General features: G+C 39.5%; 1 protein-coding gene across 3 annotated transcripts in view; it reads left to right on the forward strand.

Moving 5' to 3' along the window:
* Sec22a (SEC22 homolog A, vesicle trafficking protein) overlaps positions 1 to 24,933 on the forward strand; it is a 60,024-nt gene that overhangs the window by 16,860 nt on the left and 18,231 nt on the right. For all 3 annotated transcript variants that reach the window (XM_008768693.4, NM_057147.2, XM_039087918.2), the window contains exons 3-4: positions 2,927 to 3,090; positions 4,160 to 4,354. In XM_008768693.4, coding sequence (XP_008766915.3) covers positions 2,927 to 3,090; positions 4,160 to 4,354 — 359 coding nt within the window. The remainder of the gene's footprint in view (positions 1 to 2,926; positions 3,091 to 4,159; positions 4,355 to 24,933) is intronic.

Genomic DNA, 24,933 nt, shown 5'->3' on the forward strand with positions numbered 1-24,933 from the left:
GTAAATATCTGATATGCAGTTTCCAAGGGGGTTCAGACCTACAGGTTGAGAACCACTGATTTAGATCATGCACTCTGCAAAGGCCGTTAAGAATAGATGGTTGAGGAGACTTAAGATTTGGAGTGCAGGGGGAGTGAAGAAGATCGTGTCCTGCAGTCTTCTCGGGATAGGATTGACTGGGCTGGGAGTAGGTTGGCGTTCTTGAAGCTCTGAAACAGGCCTCTGTGGCTGGAATGCAGAGGGAAGAAGATGAAGTAGACAAATTGGAAAGGTTCCCGAGCATGGGGAGGGTGTGTGTTCTAAAAGTCCTTAAGTCTCATTGCTCTTTATGTAGGTGGGAAAATCAAAACAAAACAAGTGAAAAAATTGATATAATGAAAGTTGATATGTTGTAGAAAGATTATAGCCTCTGGAGCTAAATGTTTACTCCAGTCTTGGTTTGTCGTACTGGGGTTCAGATCAGGGCTTTACACATGCTAGACAAGTACTCTACCAGCTGAGCTATGTCTGCAGCTGCACCTTCTCTGCTTCTTACTCGTGTGGCTTTGGGTTGGTTACTGACCTCTCTGAGGCTCTTCATTTGCAGAATGGTTCTAGTAGTAGCCTTCTGTTCTGAGGGTGAATTAAAAGAATTATGCAGAATATTCAGCAGAGGTCCCAATTCCACTGAGCGGTCAGTAAATGTACTTACTGTTGTTTCTGTTGCTCCTCTTACCTTCCTCCTCCTCTCTCTGTCCTCCTTAAAGCATAGTGTCTGTGTATAGAACATGAACCAAGTGAGACTGATGGGTGCACACAGCATGCTTGTAGTGATGTTAGACTGTTTCTTTAGTCTTTAGTGAGATGGTAAGAATCTCTGTCTTGCCCAATAATAATTGAAAAAGCAATTATTATGTGATTATAAATGTAGATTGACAGAGCAGGCATGTGAGGAAGCTGTTTTTCCATTCAGAGAAAGAATTATAAGGCTAAATTTACTATGAAAGCCAACTGTAGAATGCGTTATAGCCATTTCAGACAGTATCCTACAAGTAGATGATGTCCTGAAAATGCCAGCATATAATCTTTAAAAACAAAATAGGATTTTCTGTATTTCTCACTCAAATCTTCCAGTTAAATTTAGCACAAACAAGATTTGCTATAAACTATGTGGTAGGCGTCATGATGAGAGAAGACCAGCAAAACTGGTATAATAAAAAAAAAATGTGACCCAAAATTTTCAGTCACATTTTTGGACGATAATGAAATAACTGTGTCTCACTAGTTGGGAGTTCTGATGGATGGAGGCCAATTACTCATTGGTCCAAGTTATTCAAACTATCGTGGAGTTTATCCAAGTGCTAATGACAAGGCAAAGAATGTTGACAAGGACAAAGTACTTTGAGACAAGAAATCACTTGAGAAAATACCTTTTAGACTGTTCTTTGTGGTACCTAACTGTAATCCCAGCATTTGGGAATCTGAGACAGGAGGATCAGAAGTCTGAGGCCACCCTGAGCCAATAAATTCAAGACCAGTTCAAGACTAGTTTGGACTATGTAGCTAGCATCCTGATTCAGTGCCCACCCCACCAAAAGTACAAAAACAACAAAATATTGACCTTTGATTAAAATACTAAGTTTTAGAAAAATTCCATATGCTATATAGCTAGAGTCTTTAATTAATGATTCTTGAGAAGACATGCAGTTGTCTTTGTGAACATATGTATATAAGGGTAGAAAACACAAATGTTTTATAAAACAATAAACATTCCAATTTCTTGTTCTTCTTGTTCCTCCTCTTCCTCTTCCTCTTCCTCCTCCTCCTCTTCACAAAATGTTCTAACATTAATTTTATGTCCTACTAATAAGTTACAGCCGTAGAAATTTTATGAAAATGACTATTTACCAAGTGGAATTTTAGAATTTAGAAAGGAGTTTCAGGTTCTGGAATAAGTTCAGTACAATTTTACAAGTGTGAACTATACTGTAAAAGGTAAAAAGAGAATTAGTAAGATGGCTTGCCCAAGGGGAGGAAAATTGAGTACCTATGGACAGAAGATGCAGTAAGAGAAGATCAGTACACAGTCTACTCTTTCTCTTTTTTAAAAAATTAAATCATGTAAGCATACTTACTTCAAATGTTAAATGAAAAGAAGTTCTGAATGCTGGAGAGATGGCTTACCAGTTAAAAGCTCTTGTTGCTACACAACCATGATGACTAATGTTTAAATTCTAGCACCTAACAAGCCAGGTATCCTACACATGCCTGTAATCCCAGCTCCAAGAAGGGTGGAGACAAGAGAGTTGCTGAGGCTTGCTGACTTCAGTGACACTGCTGAAAGGAAATAGGAATAGGTGGAAAGTGAGGGAGGAGGACTTTGACCCCTTCTGGCCTCTGAGCATGTGCAGGGATGTACACCAACACACACACACACACACACACACACACACACACACACACACACAGAGAGAGAGAGAGAGAGAGAGAGAGAGAGAGAGCGCGCACTAGTATGGATCAGGCTGGCAATACTATATAGCACACGCGGGACCTATAGCCTGGATGTTGTATTGATTTCCTGTTCTACATCTATACCATCTGTGTGATTAGTACAATAAAAGGATACTTAGGTGACTCATTAAATGGTTAATTTGTGTTTCCACTGCTTTTGTGGAGGGTTGCCCTTTAAGCTGCTTAGATCCTTATGTATGTGTGTACTTTTCCCCTTGCTTTCTGCTCCCCAATAAGTTCCAGAAGCATACACATCCACAGCTTTGGCTGGTACTGTATGTTGGCTCCTTTAAAGTTGTTGTTGGAATATGTAACAATGTTAATATCTTCATTGCCATAGTAGCAGTAGTTTATAGTGTATAGAGTCCGTCTTGTGAAACAACGAATTACCTTGATTTAATTTGAAATTTTAAAACCAATGTTTTTTACACTGTAGTTTTATTAGCTCTCTCGGCGTGAGCTACATGATGTTGTGCACTGAAAATTATCCAAATGTTCTCGCCTTCTCTTTCCTGGATGAGCTTCAGAAGGAGTTCATTACTACTTATAACATGATGAAGACAAATACTGCTGTCAGACCATACTGTTTCATTGAATTTGGTAAGGGCCTGGTTTTGTTTGTTTTATTCTTTGTACTTTTTTTTTTATTACTGTCTCCAGTCAAATTTTCATCAAATATTGGGGAGAAAGGGAGAAACTTTTGCAATCTTGATTTTGATAGAATAATTGGCAAAAGATCTATAGTTCTTAATTTAGATGTTTATTAGGACAAAAGTGTGTTTGAGTTGTGAAGGAGATCATATTAGTCCAAAGAATGAATCCCAGAGGGCACATTCTCAGTGAGAAATTTACTCCGTTTTGTGTTTATGTGCTGATCTTTTACAGTCTGTTTAATGTAGGGCAGGGATTGCCAAGTGCTTGATAGAGAAGACCAGAGAGTGCGTATTTCAGATTTTAAAGGCCTTCTAGTCTCTGCCACAACTACTTAGCTCTGATATTGTAGCTTGGAAGCAGCCACAGGCAATACATAAATGAATGAGCATAGTTATTGTCTAATAAAACTTTATTTACAAAACCAGCAGTTTAGATTTGGCCTATGGGCAGTAGTTTGCTCAACCAGAAAAGTCTGGCCAACGTCACGGATTTCTTTATATAGAAAGAGGGGAAATAGTAAAAATAAAATTCTGCTTAGAAGATATTTAGGAAATCTCTTTTATTCATTCTTTGAAACTTATTCTTCAGAACATACTAGCTAATGGTATAAGAAATAAGAAAACATTTATAAAAACACACTGCTTGTGGTGTAATTCGTATGTAATTACAGCTGATAAAAGATTGACCATTTTGTGAGGTAAGAATATAAACATGAAGGCAGTGGTTGACAAAGCTGTTTTCTTTTTGTAATCCCTTGAAGTCTCTACTTAGGTAGGCAGGCTCTGGTTCTAGTAACTTAACTCTAGCTAGGGTTTACTGTTTAGAGTATAGAACTGATTGATGACTCCATGCTAGAGTGGCCTGTTAAACAGAAGTAATATTGGAAATCCCATGACAAACTGAATAGTTTTGAATAACAATTTTAACTTTATGAAATTTATGTCCATAAGCATCACCCCCTCAAATGATTTAATTAACAAATGACTGTAAGGAAATTTATTTTTATTTTACATAGATAACTTCATTCAGAGGACCAAGCAGCGATATAATAATCCCAGGTCTCTTTCAACAAAAATAAATCTGTCTGACATGCAGATGGAAATCAAGCTGAGGCCCCCTTACCAAATCCCAATGTGTGAACTGGGATCAGCCAATGGAGTCACGTCTGCATTTTCTGTTGACTGTAAAGGTGCTGGTAAGATTTCTTCTGGTGAGTTGTGGATCTCAATTATTTTATTAAATCTTTTAAAGATAACAGAGGAACTCTTGAAAATGAATTGTTTTACTTTAGTGATTTAAGTCAACTACATGAGAATATGGAAGTTCAAAGCAGCCCATCTTTCCAGTTGTTATAAAGTAGGCTGCTGAAGACGTGACTTCTGGAAAGTACTTTCAAATGACAATCACAGAAGATTTCTTTGCTAAGAAAACATTCGATTTCTTTGTAAACATTTTTCCAGGAATGTAGGTCTGAGAAGTACTTTCCATCAAATGGCTATATTTAGTATAGGAGTCTGTCTTAAGTGTAACTGTAAAGGTTGTGGTGCTTATCTACTCAGATCTCCCCTTCCAAAGAAAGTACACAAGACTTAACAGTTGGGACAGGATGAAACTTTTACTTAAAGTGAAAACCTCACTGTTTCATAAAAGTATAGTATGCCATTATTGGACTATTTCTTAAAACTTTCGTGAGGCTTTCGGTAATGTCTGCTTCCATATAATGCCAGTTGTGTGTCTGAGGTTCTGTCACCTCCTTAGCTGAAACAATAGCACTTATGTCCCTTTATGCTCCTAGCCTAATTTTTTTTTGGTAAAGCATCTTCAGTTTAAGACCTTTTTTTGGTCATTTTTGACATCTTCCCCTGTGGTGATTTGCATATGCTTGGCCCAGTGAGTGGCACTATTAGAAGGTGTGGCCTTGTTGGAGTAGGTGTGTCACTGTGGGAGAGGGCTTTAAGACCCTCATCCTAGCTGCCTGGAAGCCAGTATTCTGCTAGCAGCCTTCAGATGAAGATGTAGAACTCTCAGCTCCTCCTGCACCATGCCTGCCTGGATGCTGCCATGTTCCTGCCTTGATGATAATGGACTGAACCTCTGAACCTGTAAGCCAGCCGCAGTTAAGAGTTGCCTTGGTCATGGTGTCTCTTCATAGCAATGGGAACTGGTATTGCCATGAGAGGCCCTGCCATGCTTTTGTTTAGAGAATTATGGATTTTGGAATTTGGGGAAGCAGTGGGGCTTAGTGGACCATCCTAGTAGGAGACATTGGTGCTAACGATAATTCGAACTGTGTAGACCTGGCCCAAGATGTTTCAGTGGGGGAGAATTTTAGTATGTGGCCCAGAGTGACTGTTATTGTGATATTTTGGTGAAGAATATGGTTGCTTTTTACCGTTGTCTGAAGAGTCTACCTGAGACTAAAGTAAAGGGATTTGCAATAAATTACTTTGTCAAAGGAAGTTTCAAAACACTCTGGTATAAATTCTGATGTGTGGTTACTTTTTTTTTTTTAATAATTTTGATGAAAACAAGCAAGATGAAAAAGAAGTATACAATGTGTGGTTTAAAGAATAAAGGGGCAGCAGGAGGTAGAATGGAGCTGAATCCTGTGTTCAAGGAGATAAACAGATTAAAGGAGCGGTGACTTGGGGCAGGATTTCACCAGCTAAGCTTACTGTTTATGCTTCTGCACCTGAACAAGGAATACTTATATCTAGATGTTATTATTACCTGGTTATTGCTTTCATTTAGACTTTTAATTTGGAATGAACTACAATCCAGAAGTGGAGTACACGATTGTGATCTAGTTCTTGAGGCTAGAAGACACAGGATTTTGATCTGGCTCTTGAGGAATAGTAACCATGAAAAAGCTTTGGCCCAGGCATGGTGGTACAGGCTTTTAATTCCAGGAGAGAGGCAAGCAGATCTCTTAGTTCAAGGCCAGCTTGAGACAGATCAAGTTCCAGGGTTAAAAAAAGGCTTAGATCCAGGCATGGTGGTATATATCTTTAATCCTAGCACTCAGGAGACAGAGCCATGCAGATCTCTTGAGTTCAAGGTCAATCTACAGAGCAAGTTCCCAGGACAGCCAAGAAAGGAGTTGGAAAACAGAAAACTGGTGATAGTATAATAGAACAAGGGGGCCATGTTCCAGCTCCAGCAAGCAGCAGAACTGGAAAGCTCCAGCCATGTGGCTCTGACTTTAGAGTCATGAATGGAAGGGACCACAGGGACAACTGTGCTGGTGAACTGGAGCTAAGACATTAGCGTGATTAAGAAGAGACCAGCGGGGTTGGGAATTTAGCTCAGCGGTAGAGCGCTTGCCTAGCAAGCTCAAGGCCCTGGGTTCGGTCCCCAGCTCCGAAAAAAAGAAAAAAAAGAAAAAAAAAAAAAAAAAAGAAGAGACCAGCATCACTGAGATGAAATCTTCTGTGAAGTGATTTCTGAGAGCACAAAGAAGCTGTGTTCCAGAGATGGCCAAGGTTGTACCTCATGCTGCAACTGTACTTGGTAATGTGTAAGAGTCACCCAGGTGGTACTCATTTTGATGGCATGGAGTGGTCATGAATAGCAGTTGAGGCTCGGCACTGTGAGAGGCCATGGAAGGCCATTGGGGAAGGTACAGCATCCGTTGTAGTTGATAGCCCAAGACTGAAGGGGTCATGTAAAGAAGTTGAGGCTTGGCACCATGAAGGGAGCCTATGAGAGGCTATTGGTGAAGCCACAGCAGAAGACTCCAGGGAATTGAGTATGTCAGTATCATAGGATGGATGATCACTAAGAACAGCAGCAGCAGTGAAGTGGAGTCAGCCAGAGCCTAGAGTGCTAGAGAGGGCAGGGATGACCCAATCCCCTTTGAGGGGCCCAGAAGATAATGTGTGGATCCCGACATTGGAAAAAGAAGTTATGAAAGTGCCTTGGATACCCCACGATGTTAGAGATGGCCAGAGCCTTGGTATATCTGCTAAAGAAAGCTGCAAACAGGGAGTGGGACCAGCCGAAGAGAAAGAAATGTGTTGCAGTCAACAAAGACGAAAGGAGTTGCAGACCTGAAGAGCACTTGACATCAGACATGGAGATGCTGAGTCTGGAGTTTGCCCAGCTGAGTTTTGGTCTTGCTTTACACCAGTATTTCCTCACTCTGACATTTTGGAATGGTCGTATATATCATGAGACGTTGGAGGTTTGTGATCTGCTTTCTTTATTTTTGTTTTATAAGGGATCATAGTTAAACAATTGGATGAATCTCAGAAGAGTTTGGATGGTTAAAATTGTCGAGACTGTTATAGACTATGGGACTTATACAGTTGTATTACGCTATGACTAGGTATGACCTGCATAGACTCATGTGTTTGAACAAGCCTGTTAGGGCCAGGGAGTAGACTGTGGTGGTTTGAATATGCTTGGCCCAGGAATGGCATGCTAGGAGATGTGGCCTTGTTAGAGGAAGCCTGTCACTTTGGGGGTGGGCTTTGAGACCCTTCTCCTAGTTACCTAGAAGTCAGTCTTCTTCATAGTAACCTTTAGATGAAGATGTAGAACTCTCAACTCCTCTGGCACTGTGCCTGCCTGGGTGCGGCCATGTTCTAGCCTTGATAATAATAGATTGAACCTCTTAACCTGTAAGCCAGCCCCTATAAATGTTGTCCTTTATAAAAGTTGCCTTGGTCATGGTGTGTCTTCATAGCAATGGAAACCCTACTTAAGACATCTCTGTCCCTATACATGCTTTAATTTAGTTTGTTAGTATTATTAACATTGTTTGTTAGTTTTTTTTTTTTATTAACTTGAGTATTTCTTATATACATTTCGAGTGTTATTCCCTTTCCCGGTTTCCGGGCAAACATCCCCCTAATCCCTCCCCCTCCCCTTCTTTATGGGTGTTCCCCTCCCCATCCTCCCCCCATTGCCGCCCTCCCCCCAACAATCTAGTTCGCTGGGGGTTCAGTCTAAGTAGGACCAAGGGCTTCCCCTTCCCCTGGTGATCTTACTAGAATATTCATTGCTACCTATGAGGTCACAGTCCAGGGTCAGTCCATGTATAGTCTTTAGGTAGTGGCTTAGTCCCTGGAAGCTCTGGTTGCTTGGCATTGTTGTATATATGGGGTCTCGAGCCCCTTCAAGCTCTTCTAGTTCTTTCTCTGATTCCTTCAACGGGGGTCCTATTCTCAGTTCAGTGGTTTGCTGCTGGCATTCGCCTCTGTGTTTGCTGTATTCTGGCTGTGTCTCTCAGGAGCGATCTATATCTGGCTCCTGTCGGCCTGCACTTCTTTGCTTCATCTATCTTGTCTAATTGGATGGCTGTATATGTGTGGGCCACATGTGGGGCAGGCTCTGAATGGATGTTCCTTCTGTGTCTGTTTTAATCTTTGCCTCTCTATTCCCTGCCACGGGTATTCTTTTATTTTTTTTTTAAAGATTTATTTATTTATTATATATAAGTACACTGTAGCTGTCTTCAGATACACCAGAAGAGGGCATCAGATCTCTTTACAGATGGTTGTGAGCCACCATGTGGTTGCTGGGAATTGAACTCATGACCTCTGGAAGAGCAGTCGGGTGCTCTTAACCGCTGAGCCATCTCTCCAGCCCCTGCCACGGGTATTCTTATTCCCCTTTTAAAGAAGGAGTGAAGCATTCACATTTTGATCATCTGTCTTGAGTTTCATTTGTTCTAGGCATCTAGGGTAATTCAAGCATTTGGGCTAATAGCCACTTATCAATGAGTGCATACCATGTGTGTTTTTCTGTGATTGGGTTACCTCACTTAGGATGATATTTTCCAGTTCCAACCATTTGCCTACGAATTTCATAAAGTCATTGTTTTTGATAGCTGAGTAATATTCCATTGTGTAGATGTACCACATTTTCTGTATCCATTCCTCTGTTGAAGGGCATCTGGGTTCTTTCCAGCTTCTGACTATTATAAATAAGGCTGCGATGAACATAGTGGAGCACGTGTCTTTTTTATATGTTGGGGCATCTTGTGGTTATATGCCCAAGAGAGGTATAGCTGGATCCTCAGGCAGTTCAATGTCCAATTTTCTGAGGAACCTCCAGACTGATTTCCAGAATGGTTGTACCAGTCTGCAATCCCACCAACAATGGAGGAGTGTTCCTCTTTCTCCGCATCCTCACCAGCATCTGCTGTCATCTGAGTTTTTGATCTTAGCCATTCTCACTGGTGTGAGGTGAAATCTCAGGGTTGTTTTGATTTGCATTTCCCTTATGACTAAAGATGTTGAACATTTCTTTAGGTGTTTCTCAGCCATTCGGCATTCCTCAGCTGTGAATTCTTTGTTTAGCTCTGAACCCCATTTTTTAATAGAGTTATTTCTCTCCCTGCGGTCTAACTTCTTGAGTTCTTTGTATATTTTGGATATAAGGCCTCTATCTGTTGTAGGATTGGTAAAGATCTTTTCCCAATCTGTTGGTTGCCGTTTTGTCCTAACCACAGTGTCCTTTCCCTTACAGAAGCTTTTCAGTTTTATGAGATCCCATTTGTCGATTCTTGATCTTAGAGCATAAGCCATTGGTGTTTTGTTCAGGAAATTTTTTCCAGTGCCCATGTGTTCCAGATGCTTCCCTAGTTTTTCTTCTATTAGTTTGAGTGTATCTGGTTTGATGTGGAGGTCCTTGATCCACTTGGACCTAAGCTTTCTACAGGGTGATAAGCATGGATCGATCTGCATTCTTCTACATATTGACCTCCAGTTGAACCAGCACCATTTGCTGAAAATGCTGTCTTTTTTCCATTTGATGGTTTTGGCTCCTTTGTCAAAAATCAAGTGCCCATAGGTGTGTGGGTTCATTTTTGGGTCTTCAATTCTGTTCCATTGGTCTATCTGTCTGTCTCTGTACCAATACCACGCAGTTTTTATCACTATTGCTCTGTAATACTGCTTGAGTTCAGGGATAGTGATTCCCCCTGAAGTCCTTTTATTGTTGAGGATAGTTTTAGCTATCCTGGGTTTTTTGTTATTCCAGATGAATTTGCAAATTGTTCTGTCTAGCTCTTTGAAGAATTGGATTGGTATTTTGATAGGGATTGCATCGAATCTGTAGATCACTTTTGGTAAAATGGCCATTTTTACTATATTAATCCTGCCAATCCATGAGCATGGGAGATCTTTCCATCTTCTGAGGTCTTCTTCAATTTCTTTCTTCAGAGTCTTGAAGTTTTTTGTTTTTTGTTTTTTTTTTTTGGTTCTTTTTTTCGGAGCTGGGGATCGAACCCAGGGCCTTGCGCTTCCTAGGCAAGCGCTCTACCACTGAGCTAAATCCCCAACCCCGAGTCTTGAAGTTCTTATTGTACAAATCTTTTACTTGCTTGGTTAAAGTCACACCGAGGTACTTTATATTATTTGGGTCTATTATGAAGGGTGTCGTTTCCCTAATTTCTTTCTCGGCTTGTTTCTCTTTTGTGTAGAGGAAGGCTACTGATTTATTTGAGTTAATTTTATACCCAGCCACTTTGCTGAAGTTGTTTATCAGGTTTAGTAGTTCTCTCGTGGAACTTTTGGGATCACTTAAATATACTATCATATCATCTGCAAATGGTGATATTTTGACTTCTTCTTTTCCGATCTGTATCCCCTTGACCTCCTTTTGTTGTCTGATTGCTCTGGCTAGAACTTCAAGAACTATATTGAGTAAGTAGGGAGAGAGTGGGCAGCCTTGTCTAGTCCCTGATTTTAGTGGGATTGCTTCAAGTTTCTCTTCATTTAGTTTAATGTTAGCAACTGGTTTGCTGTATATGGCTTTTACTATGTTTAGGTATGGGCCTTGAATTCCTATTCTTTCCAGGACTTTTATCATGAAGGGGTGTTGAATTTTGTCAAAGGCTTTCTCAGCATCTAATGAAATGATCATGTGGTTTTGTTCTTTCAGTTTGTTTATATAATGGATCACGTTGATGGTTTTCCGTATATTAAACCATCCCTGCATGCCTGGGATGAAGCCTACTTGGTCATGGTGGATGATTGTCTTGATGTGCTCTTGGATTCGGTTTGCCAGAATTTTGTTGAGTATTTTTGCGTCGATATTCATAAGGGAAATTGGTCTGAAGTTCTTTCTTTGTTGGGTCTTTGTGTGGTTTAGGTATAAGAGTAATTGTGGCTTCATAGAAGGAATTCGGTAGTGCTCCATCTGTTTCAATTTTGTGGAATAGTTTGGATAATATTGGTATGAGGTCTTCTATGAAGGTCTGATAGAATTCTGCACTAAACCCGTCTGGACCTGGGCTCTTTTTGGTTGGGAGACCTTTAATGACTGCTTCTATTTCCTTAGGAGTTATGGGGTTGTTTAACTGGTTTATCTGTTCCTGATTTAACTTCAGTACCTGGTATCTGTCTAGGAAATTGTCCATTTCCTGCAGACTTTCAAGTTTTGTTGAATATAGGCTTTTATAGTAAGATCTGATGATTTTTTGAATTTCCTTTGAATCTGTGGTTATGTCTCCCGTTTCATTTCTGATTTTGTTAATTTGGACACACTCTTTGTGTCCTCTCGTTAGTCTGGCTAAGGGTTTATCTATCTTGTTGATTTTCTCAAAGAACCAACTTTTGGTTCTGTTGATTCTTTCTATGGTCCTTTTTGTTTCTACTTGGTTGATTTCAGCTCTGAGTTTGATTATTTCCTGCCTTCTACTCCTCCTGGGTGAATTTGCTTCTTTTTGTTCTAGAGCTTTTAGGTGTGCTGTCAAGCTGCTGACATATGCTCTTTCCTGTTTCTTTCTGCAGGCACTCAGCGCTATGAGTTTTCCTCTTAGCACAGCTTTCATTGTGTCCCATATAACAGGAAGCAATAATCACTATTCCTTAATATCTCTCAACATCAACTCCCCAATAAAAAGACATATGTTGTACCTTCATTTTCATTAAATTCTAAAAAGTCCTTAATTTCTTTCTTTATTTCTTCCTTGACCAGGTTATCATTGAGTAGAGCATTGTTCAATTTCCACGTATATGTGGGCATTCTTCCCTTATTGTTATTGAAGACCAGCTTTAGGCCGTGGTGGTCTGATAGCACGCATGGGATTATTTCTATCTTTCTGTACCTGTTGAGGCCCGTTTTCTGACCAATTATATGGTCAATTTTGGAGAAAGTACCATGAGGAGCTGAGAAGAAGGTATATCCTTTTGCTTTAGGATAGAATGTTCTATAAATATCTGTTAAGTCCATTTGACTCATGACTTCTCTTAGTCTGTCTACGTCTTTGTTTAATTTCTGTTTCCATGATCTGTCCATTGATGAGAGTGGGGTGTTGAAATCTCCTACTATTATTGTGTGAGGTGCAATGTGTGTTTTGAGCTTTAGTAAGGTTTCTTTGACGTATGTAGGTGCCCTTGTATTTGGGGCATAGATATTTAGGATTGAGAGTTCATCTTGGTGATTTTTTTCCTTTGATGAATATGAAGTGTCCTTCCTTATCTTTTTTGATGACTTTTGGTTGAAAATCGATTTTATTCGATAATAGAATGGCTACTCCAGCTTGCTTCTTCCGACCATTTGCTTGGAAAGTTGTTTTCCAGCCTTTCACTCTGAGGTAGTGTCTGTCTTTGTCTCTGAGGTGTGTTTCCTGTAGGCAGCAGAATGTAGGGTCCTCGTTGCATATCCAGTTTGTTAATCTATGTCTTTTTATTGGGGAGTTGATGTTGAGAGATATTAAGGAATAGTGATTATTGCTTCCTGTTATATTCATATTTGGATATGAGGTTATGTTTGTGTGCTTTTCTTCTCTTTGTTTTGTTCCCAAGACGATTAGTTTCTTGCTTCTTCTAGGGTATAACTTGCCTCCTTATGTTGGGCTTTAACCTTTATTATCCTTTGTAGTGCTGGATTTGTAGAAAGATATTGTGTAAATTTGGTTTTGTCATGGAATATCTTGGTTTCTCCATCTATGTTCATTGAGAGTTTTGCAGGATACAGTAACCTGGGCTGGCATTTGTGTTCTCTTAGGGTCTGTATGACATCTGTCCAGGATCTTCTGGCCTTCATAGTTTCTGGCGAAAAGTCTGGTGTGATTCTGATAGGTCTGCCTTTATATGTTACTTGACCTTTTTCCCTTACTGCTTTTAATATTCTTTCTTTATTCTGTGCGTTTGGTGTTTTGACTATTATGTGACAGGAGGTGGTTCTTTTCTGGTCCAATCTATTTGGTGTTCTGTAGGCTTCTTGTATGCCTATGGGTATCTCTTTTTTTAGGTAAGGGAAGTTTTCTTCTATGATTTTGTTGAAGATATTTACTGGTCCTTTGAGCTGGGAGTCTTCACTCTCTTCTATACCTATTATCCTTAGGTTTGATCTTCTCATTGAGTCCTGGATTTCCTGTATGTTTTGGACCAGTAGCTTTTTCTGCTTTACATTATCTTTGACAGTTGAGTCAATGATTTCTATGGAATCTTCTGCTCCCGAGATTCTCTCTTCCATCTCTTGTATTCTGTTGGTGAAGCTTGTATCTACGACTCCTTGTCTCTTCTTTTGGTTTTCTATATCCAGGGTTGTTTCCATGTGTTCTTTCTTGATTGCTTCTATTTCCATTTTTAACTCCTTCAATTGTTTGATTGTGTTTTCCTGGAATTCTTTCAGGGATTTTTGTGACTCCTCTCTATGGGCTTCTACTTGTTTATTTATGTTTTCCTGGAATTCTTTCAGGGATTTTTGCGATTCCTCTCTGTAGGCTTCTACTTGTTCTCTAAGGGAGTTCTTCACGTCTTTCTTGAAGTCCTCCAGCATCATGATCAAATATGATTTTGAAACTAGATCTTGCTTTTCTGGTGTGTTTGGATATTCTGTGTTTGCTTTGGTGGGAGAATTGGGCTCCGATGATGCCATGTAGTCTTGGTTTCTGTTGCTTGGGTTCCTGCGCTTGCCTCTCGCCATCAGATTATCTCTAGTGTTACTTTGTTCTGCTATTTCTGACAGTGGCTAGACTGTCCTATAAGCCTGTGTGTTAGGAGTGCTGTAGACCTGTTTACCTGTTTTCTTTCAGCCAGTTATGGGGACAGAGTGTTCTGCTTTCGGGCGTGTAGTTTTTCCTATCTACAGGTCTTCAGCTGTTCCTGTGGGCCTGTGTCTTGAGTTCACCAGGCAGGTCACTTGCAGCAGAAAAGTTGGTTTTACCTGTGGTCCCGAGGCTCAAGTTTGCTCGTGGGGTGCTGCCTACGAGCTCTCCGCGGCAGCAGCAACCAGGAGGATCTGCGCTGCCCTTTCTGGGAGCTTCCGTGCACCAGGGTTCCACATGGCGTTTGGTGTTTTCCCCTGGCGTCAGAGATGTGTGCAGAGTGCAGTGTCTTCTGGTTTCCCAGGCGTGTCTGCCTCTCTGAAGGTTTAGCTCTCCCTCCCACGGGATTTGGGTACAGAGAACTGTTTATCCGGTTGGTCCCTTCAGGTTCTGGCAGTGTCTCAGACGCAGCAGACCTGCTGCTCCTGGGCCCTCCTCTACGGGAACCCAGAGGCCGTATACAGTTTCCTCTTGGGCCAGGGATGTGAGCAGGTGTGGGCAGTGTTGGTAGTCTCTTCCGCTCTGCAGCCTCAGGAGTGCCCACCTGACTAGGCGGTGCGGTCTCTCTCCCATGGGGTTTGGGAGCAGAGAGCTGCAGGGATCCGCTGGTTTGGGACTCCCCCCCCCCCCCACTAAATACTGGAAGTGCCCGGTCCTAGAGGAATTTGTGCCACAGAGTGCCTCTGTGTGTCCTGAGTTCACCAGGCAGGTCGCTTGCAGCAGAAAAGTTGGTCTTAACTGTGGTCCCGAGGCTCAAGTTTGCTCGTGGGGTGCTGCCTACGAGCTCTCGTTAGTATTCTTAAATGTGGTCTGAACATGAAACTTCATATATGATTTGATTATACAAATATGAGAGAAGGGGGAAATAATTCATTTAAATAATTAAAGTCAGTCACTAAACAAATGCATAAAGAAAAAATAAAGTGATATTGGAATTTCAAAGGAAGGAATAGATCATTTCATTTGTATGTTGCTTTTTCTCCAGAAAATCTTAAGGATACTTCTAGAAAAATATTAGAACAAGTGCGTGGATTCAGAGAAGCTGCGTAACAGCGTCAGGATCTAAGAATTTTGTGCTGTACACCAGCAGTAGGCAATGTGAAGATAAATGGACATCCCATATATTGAAAACTAACAAAATAATTTTTGAAAGTAGTTAAGGAGGACCAAAATTAATGGAAAGCAGGTCCACATTTATAAATTAGCAGATAACCTTGTTAAGATGGCAATACTCCCAAGTAGATGGAGACTCAGCATGCTGTCAGCTGGGCTTTTTAAAAATACAAAATGACAAGTTGATTCTAAAATTTGTATAGAAATATAAGATATATATATGTATATATATATGTATATATATGCAACATTAAAAAATCTTGGAAAAACTGAAAGACACAACCCTCTAAACGTACTGCCCTGATATAGTAATCAGTATGGGGTAGTTCTGCTGAAAGGGCAGAAGTGAACTCTCTCAGTGTGGCCAGTTCGTTCTTGACAGGGCTTCTAGACTAGCAGGAGATCATACAGTGTTGGGACAGTGAGGTCCATGTTAGACTGCTATGTAGCCACAAGCATACCCTTAGCTCATGTTCCCAGCTATAAACTCTTAGTAGAAAACATTAGGTTTGTCAGATTTGATTTTAAAAAACCACACTGCAAAAAGACAAAACATACAAGATGGAATTCATCAGAATTTAAAACTTACCCTTACATGAACACAGAGTAAAAAGACAACCCACAGAATGAGAGGAAATATTTACAATAATCATATATGTATAAGAGATAATTACTTAAGTAACTTGTAATTCAGTAAGAAGGAAGCATTGAATATACTGTTTTCTTCTATTTTATCTTATTGGTACAAAACTAGTCAAAATGGGACTTGAGAGATGCTCAACATTTAAGAGACTGGCTGCACTTCAGAAAGCTTGGATTTGATTCCCAACAACTACATGGTGGTTCACAACCATCTATAATTCTAGTATCCAGTGAATCTGATCCTTGGGCACCACATGTAAATGGCACACAGACAAAGTGCAGACCAAACACCTGTACACATAAATTTTATTTAAATGAAATTAAAATATACTTGTTTAGTATATATTTGAAGTATTCAAGTAGACGTAATTTAGAAGACAGCACTACAGCCTAAGAAACAGACTCAGTATAGAGTCTAAGGAGAGGACAGATTATCTGAGACCGTGTCAGATGCTGTGACTGCATCGCTCATAGGATTTTTCAAATTACATTGATTGCTTTTTGTTAAACAAATCTTCAGTTCTATGATAAATTCTGCATAGCCACGATGCGTTATCCTTTTTTTTTTTTTTTGGTTCTTTTTTTCGGAGCTGGGGACCGAACCCAGGGCCTTGCACTTGCTAGGCAAGCGCTCCACCACTGAGCTAAATCCCCAACCCCATGTTATCCTTTTTATATGTGATCAGATCCAGTTTGCTAAAGTTTTGCTGATAATTTATAGTGTCTTACAGGGGGAATTGATTCCTAGTTTTCCTATTTTATAATGGCCATGTTTGGTTTTAGTATGTGTGCACAGCTAACATGAGAAAGTATACTGGAGGGTTTTCTCACATCTTCTACATTTTTGGAAAATGTCTTGTAGGACATAACAATAAAACCTCAAATGCTTTTGTCTGGGGAAGGTTTAAATTGTTCTTTCCGAGGACCAGGACCAATCAGCTTTTCTGTTTCTACTTCGTGAGCTGTTGCAGCTTTTTTTTTTTTTTTTTTTATGGAATCTGTTTATGTTTTTCAAGTTACAGATTTTTGATGTACAATATATATATTTCTTTATGCCTTTGTTTTCCATAGAATTACAATTATGTCTTTCTTATTTCTGATATTGGTAATTTTTCTTTTTTTCTTTTCTTCTAATATATAAAAATTGATCACTTTTATTGACTAAGAATTTTACATTTATTGATGTTTTATTTTCAATTTTATTAACATGTTCTGCTCATTGCTTCCTGTGTTCTGCTTACCTTGGTTATCTTTCTGTGCTTTATTTTCTGAGATTTGGAGCAGTTTGCTTGAGATCTCTTCTAGCCTGAGCACTTGCTCTTCTGTATCATTCTCAATAGCAGTTTAGCTACTGAGATTTGAACATATCACATTTTAATTTTTATTCTGCTTAAAACACTTTTAAAATTCCTTTTGATTTCTCTCTTGATTCCTAAGTTATCTAGAAAAGTATTATATACTTTTATTTAGGCATTTTCAAGTGTCTATTGATTTTTAATTCCATTGCATTCAGAGGACAAATTTAATTTGACTTGAGTATTTTTAAATTTATGTAGAATTGATATATTCCCAAGAAAATAGCCTATTTTAGTGATTCTTTTCTACTTATTTTAAAGAGTGTTCTGTTTCCTGCTATTGGTAGTGTTGCTATTTCAAACTACCTAAGATGATCTTAGTAAGATCATGGTACCTGATATTGTTAAAATCTGTTGTATCTTATCTGATTTGCTGTCTGCTTCAACCATTCTTTGAGAAATAGGTATTGTAATTTCTGAACTTTTGAATTTCTGTCTTTCTCATTTTAGGGTGATCAGTTTCAATATTAAGTATTTTTTCAGATTTAATTCTTTATGTGTGTAAGTGTTTTGCCTGCATGAATGTTTATGCACCACATGTTTATTTGTGGCCTACAGAGGAGAGTGTTGGATTCCCTAGTACTGAGTCATGGATGGTTGTGAACCTTCATGTGGGTGCTGCAACCACTGAGCTCTCTCTCCAGCCCTCTTTATTACGTATTTTAAAATGTGTGATTTGTTTTCTTGATGTGTTGGTTTTTTCATTATTTTGGAGTTCTTTGTACCTAGGAATATATTAAGCTTTGAAATCTTTGTGATATAGATATTATAATAAAATTAATTTTAGTATTAGATCTGTTATCTTTCTCTTTGCATTCTTTTGTTTAAGTAGTGTTTCAATACCCTTTATTGGGGAACCTAAAGGTCTAGTGAGGAGCATCAGGTATTTGAAGGGTATCAGATCTCTCTGACTTGCATTTGATGCTGTCTGCACCCAGCAGGATGGATATCAGTCACCATGGTGCAGCCATTACTTTCTACAGTGACTGGTGACTGTTCATTTGTTCATTGCTCTTTGTTTTGACTTATTTTTCCTACCTAAGGCAATATTTTCACATATTTGGTAAGTTTGAGAAGCACAGCAAGAAATGCTAGACTATCAGCCCTCTTTTTCCCTCTGTACTCTCCCAGTAACCTTCTGGTCTACCTGGATGAGATCATCCTGAAGATCACTGGAATAACCGAGAGTTGGACTTATAAAAGTCACAGTGAAGAAATACCTTAATAATACCTTTTTTTAGAAACTGTCTTACAGATAGCAAGCCAGCCTTGTGGACTCTTTTCAGTCATCATTTAACCAGGAGTGGTTCTATATTTTTGTGTATCTGTGTGGTCTTAGACCTCCTTTTAATAATCATACTAACTTATGAGCTCAGGTCTTATCTTAGGCTACATCAGGGTACACTGGATGAATATTATTGCTTGTGGCTACAATGTGTTTATTTTCTTTAACTGCTCTGCAGTGGTTCCTCATGTTTTTAGTAATATGTGTAATTGTCCTCCTTTAGAGGCCAACTGTTCACACGTATGGAACGTTCTTGCTTTTAGAATGATGTCTTTCCCCTTTTCCCTTAGTGTCAGTGCAGGTGAGGGTGGGTGGTTTGGCGATGAGTAACTAGCATGCTACATGTAATGGGGGGGGGTTGTTAAGATTTGTTTTACTAGATCTTGTTTAATACACTACCCATCATCTCTTATGCCTAGCCAGTTAGCGCCCCCTCCAAAGCTTTCATTTCAAGTAAGTATAGAAAATATGACTTGGTTGAGTCTTTTTTCTCTTCCTTCTTTCTTTCATTTTTCTATTCTTTTCTGTCCTTTCCTTTGTTTTTTTTTTGTGAGTGCAGATCTGGGTGGAATTCATAGAGGCATGTTGCTTGCTGTTACAGTGACTAAGTTAAGTCTCTATTATTTTCTCACAGCAAGCTAATTGAAGAAACAAACTGCCAGTGTGCATCCCCCCAGTGTGCCTCCCCGGCCCAGCACCCTCACGGCAAGCCTGCCTGTGCCTCTGCTGCCTCTGCTGCCTCTGGAATTGCTGTGGCACTTCACAGCTTGCAAGGCATGGGGTGTTGAGGAAGTTTCACCCAAACTTTAAGGCAAAGTGGGCTTTTGGTTTGGTTGTTTTTTTTGTTTTTGTTTTTTTTTTTTTGGCTTGGAGCCTACCTTTAAAACCTTAAATGTTACTAGTACTCACCACAGGCATGACAGGCTGAAGAGGCAATATGGAATTTCCCAAACCTAACAAGCTTCTGAATGTGTTGCCTTGTCCACAGAGAAGACTGGAAAAGTAGGGAATCTCTTTTGGACTTTAAAATTGTTCCTATGCACCTGTTTTGTTTTTGTTTAACCAAATAAGCTAGTTTAATGTCATTATTGGAATCATTGGGTGTTAATCTATCGTTTTTATTTTTATTTATGTGTCTCTTAATATATGTTCACATGTGTGTGGTACTTCAAGAGTCCAGCAGAGGGTGTCAGATTCCTAGGAACTGGAGTTAAGGTGGTCAGTGAGCTGCTCTGTGTGGATGCTGGGAAGTGTGCTTGGACCCTGGCAGGAGCCTCAGCAAGTACCAATGGCTGAGGCATCTCTCATAGGTTTCCTTTGTCATGCCCTGTTCTGATTACCTTGGTCTCTAGCTGCCTTCATCTTTGAAATTAATTTTCTGTTCTTTGCTGGCTTATTAGCCATATCTTTTATTTGTTTCCATGATTATTTTTGCCTTTATAGTGTATAACGATTTCAGTGTGGGGTGAACGTAAGTTCTACCATGACTAACAAGCTAAGAACAAGTTTTCAAAGTGTAAACTGTTCCCTTGCCAAAAGACCGTGTCATTGCTTCATACCCAGGGTCTTTTCTTAGTATTTTGTTTGGGTTTCAGAGCATCATCCCTGTGTTTCAGAGTTATTTTGCACAGCACTGCATTGAACCCATGGGTGTCATGTAGTGTACTATATCCTCTGTTTCTCTGGGTCCTTATCTGCTGTCACTCAGTAAACTGTAATTCAGTAAATGTGCAGAAATGCAGTAATGTCTTTAAAATGTTAAAAACAAAAGCATACTAATCAGTAGTGTATCTTTTCTTAGTGGTGTCAGTTGCCTGGTGCATAAACTTGATTCTTTACCAACATATTCTAAACTTTTGACCACCAGCAACTGACTGAGGTGATGCTCTCCTATAATTGTACTTACTTTTATTGTCTAGCATTCATGTGTCTTCAGGCATCAAACCTAAGTCATATACTACTATCTGTTTTCCAAGTACTATCACCATGAGATTAATAATATGTACCAAATTACCATTCTGTGGGGTATTAAAACACTAGATCCCTGTAAACCAAGGGCCAGGACACTTTTTCTATAAAGGGCCAGATGCTACATGTTTTAGACTTCTCAAGGCTACATAGGCTCTGATGTATCTCTGCTGATAATGCACAAACACAGTTTAGTCATAGATACTATGTAAAAGGATGAGTGCTCTGAATTTGGTTATGGGTCATAGTTTAACCAACCCTGATGTAAACTAAGCCAGTGACAACGTGGTTAATGTACTGCTTGGTAGAAGCAAAATATTTCTTCCACCTACAAGGACAGAGAAAAAAGCTTGTCAAATCGCTGTCTAGTAGATGTATAAGATAATGAACTGATGAGCGCCAGCAAGAGATCATCTCAGAGATGCACTTTTAGGCTTGGGCTGTGACTTAATTGATAACTTATTTGACTACTGAGCTTGACCCTGGTTCAGTCCCAGCACCAAGTAAACCAGGAGTGGGGGTAGGGCTGCTCAGAATTTCAGTGTCATCTCAGCTACAAAGTGAAAAGCACCTGCAAGCAGAACTTATAGAAAACGTGTCATTCTTCAAGATAACCAGTGTGGAGAGCCAAGCAGGGCTGTTAATGAAAAGCAGCATTTTGGTCTGTTATTGTTGTTTTAATTTAATTTTATTGTTTGTTAAGAATATGTATGGGTGTTTTACCTGCATGTATGCTTGTGTTTCTTATGTATGCCTGGTGCATGAGGAGCCCAGAAAAGAGTATTGGAGCTTCTGGAACTGTAGTCACAGATCATGTGAGCTGCCTTATGGGTGCATGGTGGGAATTAAACCCTAGCCCTCTGCAAGAGCAGCCAGTTCTTACCCCTGAGCCATCTCTCCTGCCCAGAAATCACTGTTTATTTAGTGGGATCACCACCGTGGGTTTTAAGCCTTAGATGTAACACTAGACATAGAGTTATCTCAGGGCATTAGTCTTGGTGGTGTCTGGGTGGAGAAGCTCCATGACTTCCTAGTCTTGGAACACTGGCCTGCTCTTCTTTGGGAACTCTACTGCTATGGGTCCAGCAATAGCCATGGCTTAGAATTTCTGCCCTTTAATTTAGGATATAGGGCATAGTCTTAATTTGAGGTGGGCTTCCACTTAAAGGTAGACCGTTAGAAATTCTTTGTACTACTGACTTCTAGAAGTTCTCTTTGAACTTTAGACCACGTTGGCATGCTGAATTATTAAATAGCAGACACTAGACGAAAGTGAGACGAAACTGGAATTGTTTTAATAAAGAGTAACATAAAACTAGAGCTTACTTTAAAATTAACCTTAAAATTCATTTTAATTCAGAGTAAGCCTACATAATATTTTTTGTAGTCTTCAAGATAAAATACAGTTTTTGGTTTGGTTGGTTGGTTGTTTTGGTGGGGAGAGAGAACCTCTGAAATTATCTGGTTTTCAATCTTCCCCCACTTTGTTATAATAATTTAAAATCACCTTAAAAACAGTTCTTGACTTTTCTTTGAAACCCTCTGATCATTTCTTCCTATGGTCCAGCATGAGTATTGCTATCTTGCCATATTTATTTATTGAAATATATCCATGATGGATTGAGTTGATAAAGTAGTAAATCCTGACTTTTTCTTTGTCTTTTAAAATATTGTATTATGTAAATGTTCAGATATTAATTTATAAATACTGGGGGCAGCATTTCAGAATTGGAGGATTAGTTGCATTCTTAAGTCTATAAGGAGCTGACAGTTTTTCAAGTATTTATACCATCTCACAGTCCCACAAGTAATTGTTATAACTTAGAAAGGAGCTGACACAAAATAACACTTCAGAATGAGCTTTATTAGGAGAACCTCACAACCATGGACAACCATGATACAATCTTGAAGTGGGGTCAGGGAGGGCAGACCGATTTTCCTTTAAATCCTGAGAGGCGTTTCTTTAGGAGAGATGACTGCTATGTATAAGATGACCAGGGTCCTGAAGGGAGAAATACACTCTGATGTTCTAAGATCAAGTTTCTGACTCTTGGAGGTTTTCAGGGGAATAGGTCAGCTTCAGACCACATGATCTAGCTGGGCCTTAGCTAAGCAGCAAGTATTATTAGAGGCAGGCACTAGATAGGACTGTAAACTTACTTCACAACTGGAAGAAAAGGGCTGCAAGGCTATAATGTAGCTTGCTTTCTTGTCAACTCTCTATCCTTGGGGGTCACATGGCCTGGTTTCTAGGAGAGAGGTGGCAGCTCAAGGGTCTACTACTTCACACCCATACCATTGTTTATTATTACTGACCTTTAAAAATGTGTATATTCCTTTTACTTTTTCTTTTTAGAAAGTCATAAAATTCCTCCAGTTTCTTATATCTTTATAACCTTCATCTGTTTTATAAATTTTGTAGACAACTTTTCAGTTGGCCGTATCTTTTCTGTGAATTATTATGCTAAATATTGTGGAGGCATTTTATAAAGATAGCAAACACTTTCAAGATGGGAATAAGAATCACCATCTAATAAAATTAAAATTAAAATATTACAGGGGTGACCAGGAATTGTAGATAACCAATGTCTGCAATGCTAGCAGCCAGGAGCCTGAGTCAGAGGAATCATAAGTTTGAGGCTAGCTTGGGCCACATGATGAATTTCTGTCTCAAAGAAAGGGAGGGTGGGAGGCAGGGGAGTAACAGAAAGAAAAAAGAGACCATGACTCTGATTAGGAAGGGGCATCATAAGGTTAGAATCCTATGTGGTACTGTAGGGAGTAAGTATGTTCTCTTAAAGGGAGCTGTCTTAAAGTGTCCTTATCTTATTAGCCTCTTCCTCCAGACTGCACCTGTGTACTCTGTCTGATGTGGGCCGAGGTGCTGTGGTTTAGTCCACTGTCTGTGCAGACTAGTGATGGCTGCTCCGGTTTCCCTTTCCAACCTACCCTTGTGTACAGCCTCCCTGACCTTATGTTCAGGTTTTTCCTTCCCTGTACACGCTGTATGAAGAGAATGTCTGTCTGTCTGTCTGTCTGTCTCTCTCAACATTGTTCTGTGTAAACATTCTGTGTGTCTACTTTAGCTGCAGACACATGCACCTGGGCTCTTGCCTCAGCATTACCAGGTACTTCTTTCTTTCCATCTGAACTTCCCCTTCCCTCCTGAAACTGCCTTATGGCATCAACAAACATCTCTTGGGCAATAGATTGGATACCGTTGAATTTTTATATGCAGATGTTTCCTGGCCTGTCTCCTGGAGGCCTCCCACCTCCTTTTAGTTGTATTGGTTATCTGCACATCTTATTCTCCCACATCTGTCGTCTCCAGTTCCTGACAGTGCAAAATGAAAAAAACATGTTGAGGCAATGCAACCTGACTTCATGATACTCCTGCACGGCCCCTCATTGGTTACAGAGCAGGTATACTCTGTACCTACTAGGGCCTGGCTTGGTGCCTCACTGAAATGTGCTACAAACTTTGCATACAGACTTTGGATTACAGAATATATAGAATCTGTCTCATTGAAGTAACAAATAGCACACAGAATAATAATACATTACCGTGTGGTTAAATATCGTTTGCTTATCAAACTGGGAAACTGTCTCTATGGTGCCATTGTCTTGCGTTTGCAGAATGAAATTTGCCTGATAACTCTTAGAAAACAAGCCACAGGTCCCGGGAAAGGGGTGAGGATAAAGCAGAAAAATCAATACATTAGAGATCGTTGCCGACAGCCAATTGGCACACTACCAAAACTACCCTTGTACATAGTGCTCGCCTTATCTTTTTTTTTTTTTTTTTTTGGTTCTTTTTTTCAGAGCTGGGGACCGAACCCAGGGCCTTGCGCTTCCTAGGCAAGCGCTCTACCACTGAGCTAAATCCCCAACCCCTCGCCTTATCTTCTTAGCACTTGTTTTTATCTTTTAAAATTAGCTTTGGTCATTTTGAAATGATGAATTCATAAATGGTATACCTTTACTATAAAACACATGTTCTAAGGCCAAAAGGCAAGTGTTAGAAACTTAATAATTCATATTAGCTTATTCATTTCTTTTTTTTAGCTTGTTCATTTCTTTTTTTTCTCTTTGAAAATATTTATTTTTATTTTTTTATTTATATATATATTTATATTTATATAAAAAGACCAATAATAGCAGTGTGTTATGCATCAACAGCAGCAACAGCTTTTCCAGGTTCTGCAGTCATCTGAACAAAACTGTAGAGACATCCAGCACACTCCATTAAAAAAAAAAAAAGTAAAAAAAAAAACCCGAGAAAACAGCACAGTTCTGTTACTCTTGTGGTACCTGGCACCATTTTTTTTTTCTAAATTAGCTTCTCAATCATCATCTGGAAAGAAAACATTCTGAGCAACATCATTAAAAACAGCTCTGATAAAGCACGGTCACTACTACGT

The sequence above is a fragment of the Rattus norvegicus genome, chromosome 11 (genome assembly GCF_036323735.1).
Source record: "Rattus norvegicus strain BN/NHsdMcwi chromosome 11, GRCr8, whole genome shotgun sequence".
Lineage (NCBI taxonomy): Eukaryota > Metazoa > Chordata > Mammalia > Rodentia > Muridae > Rattus > Rattus norvegicus.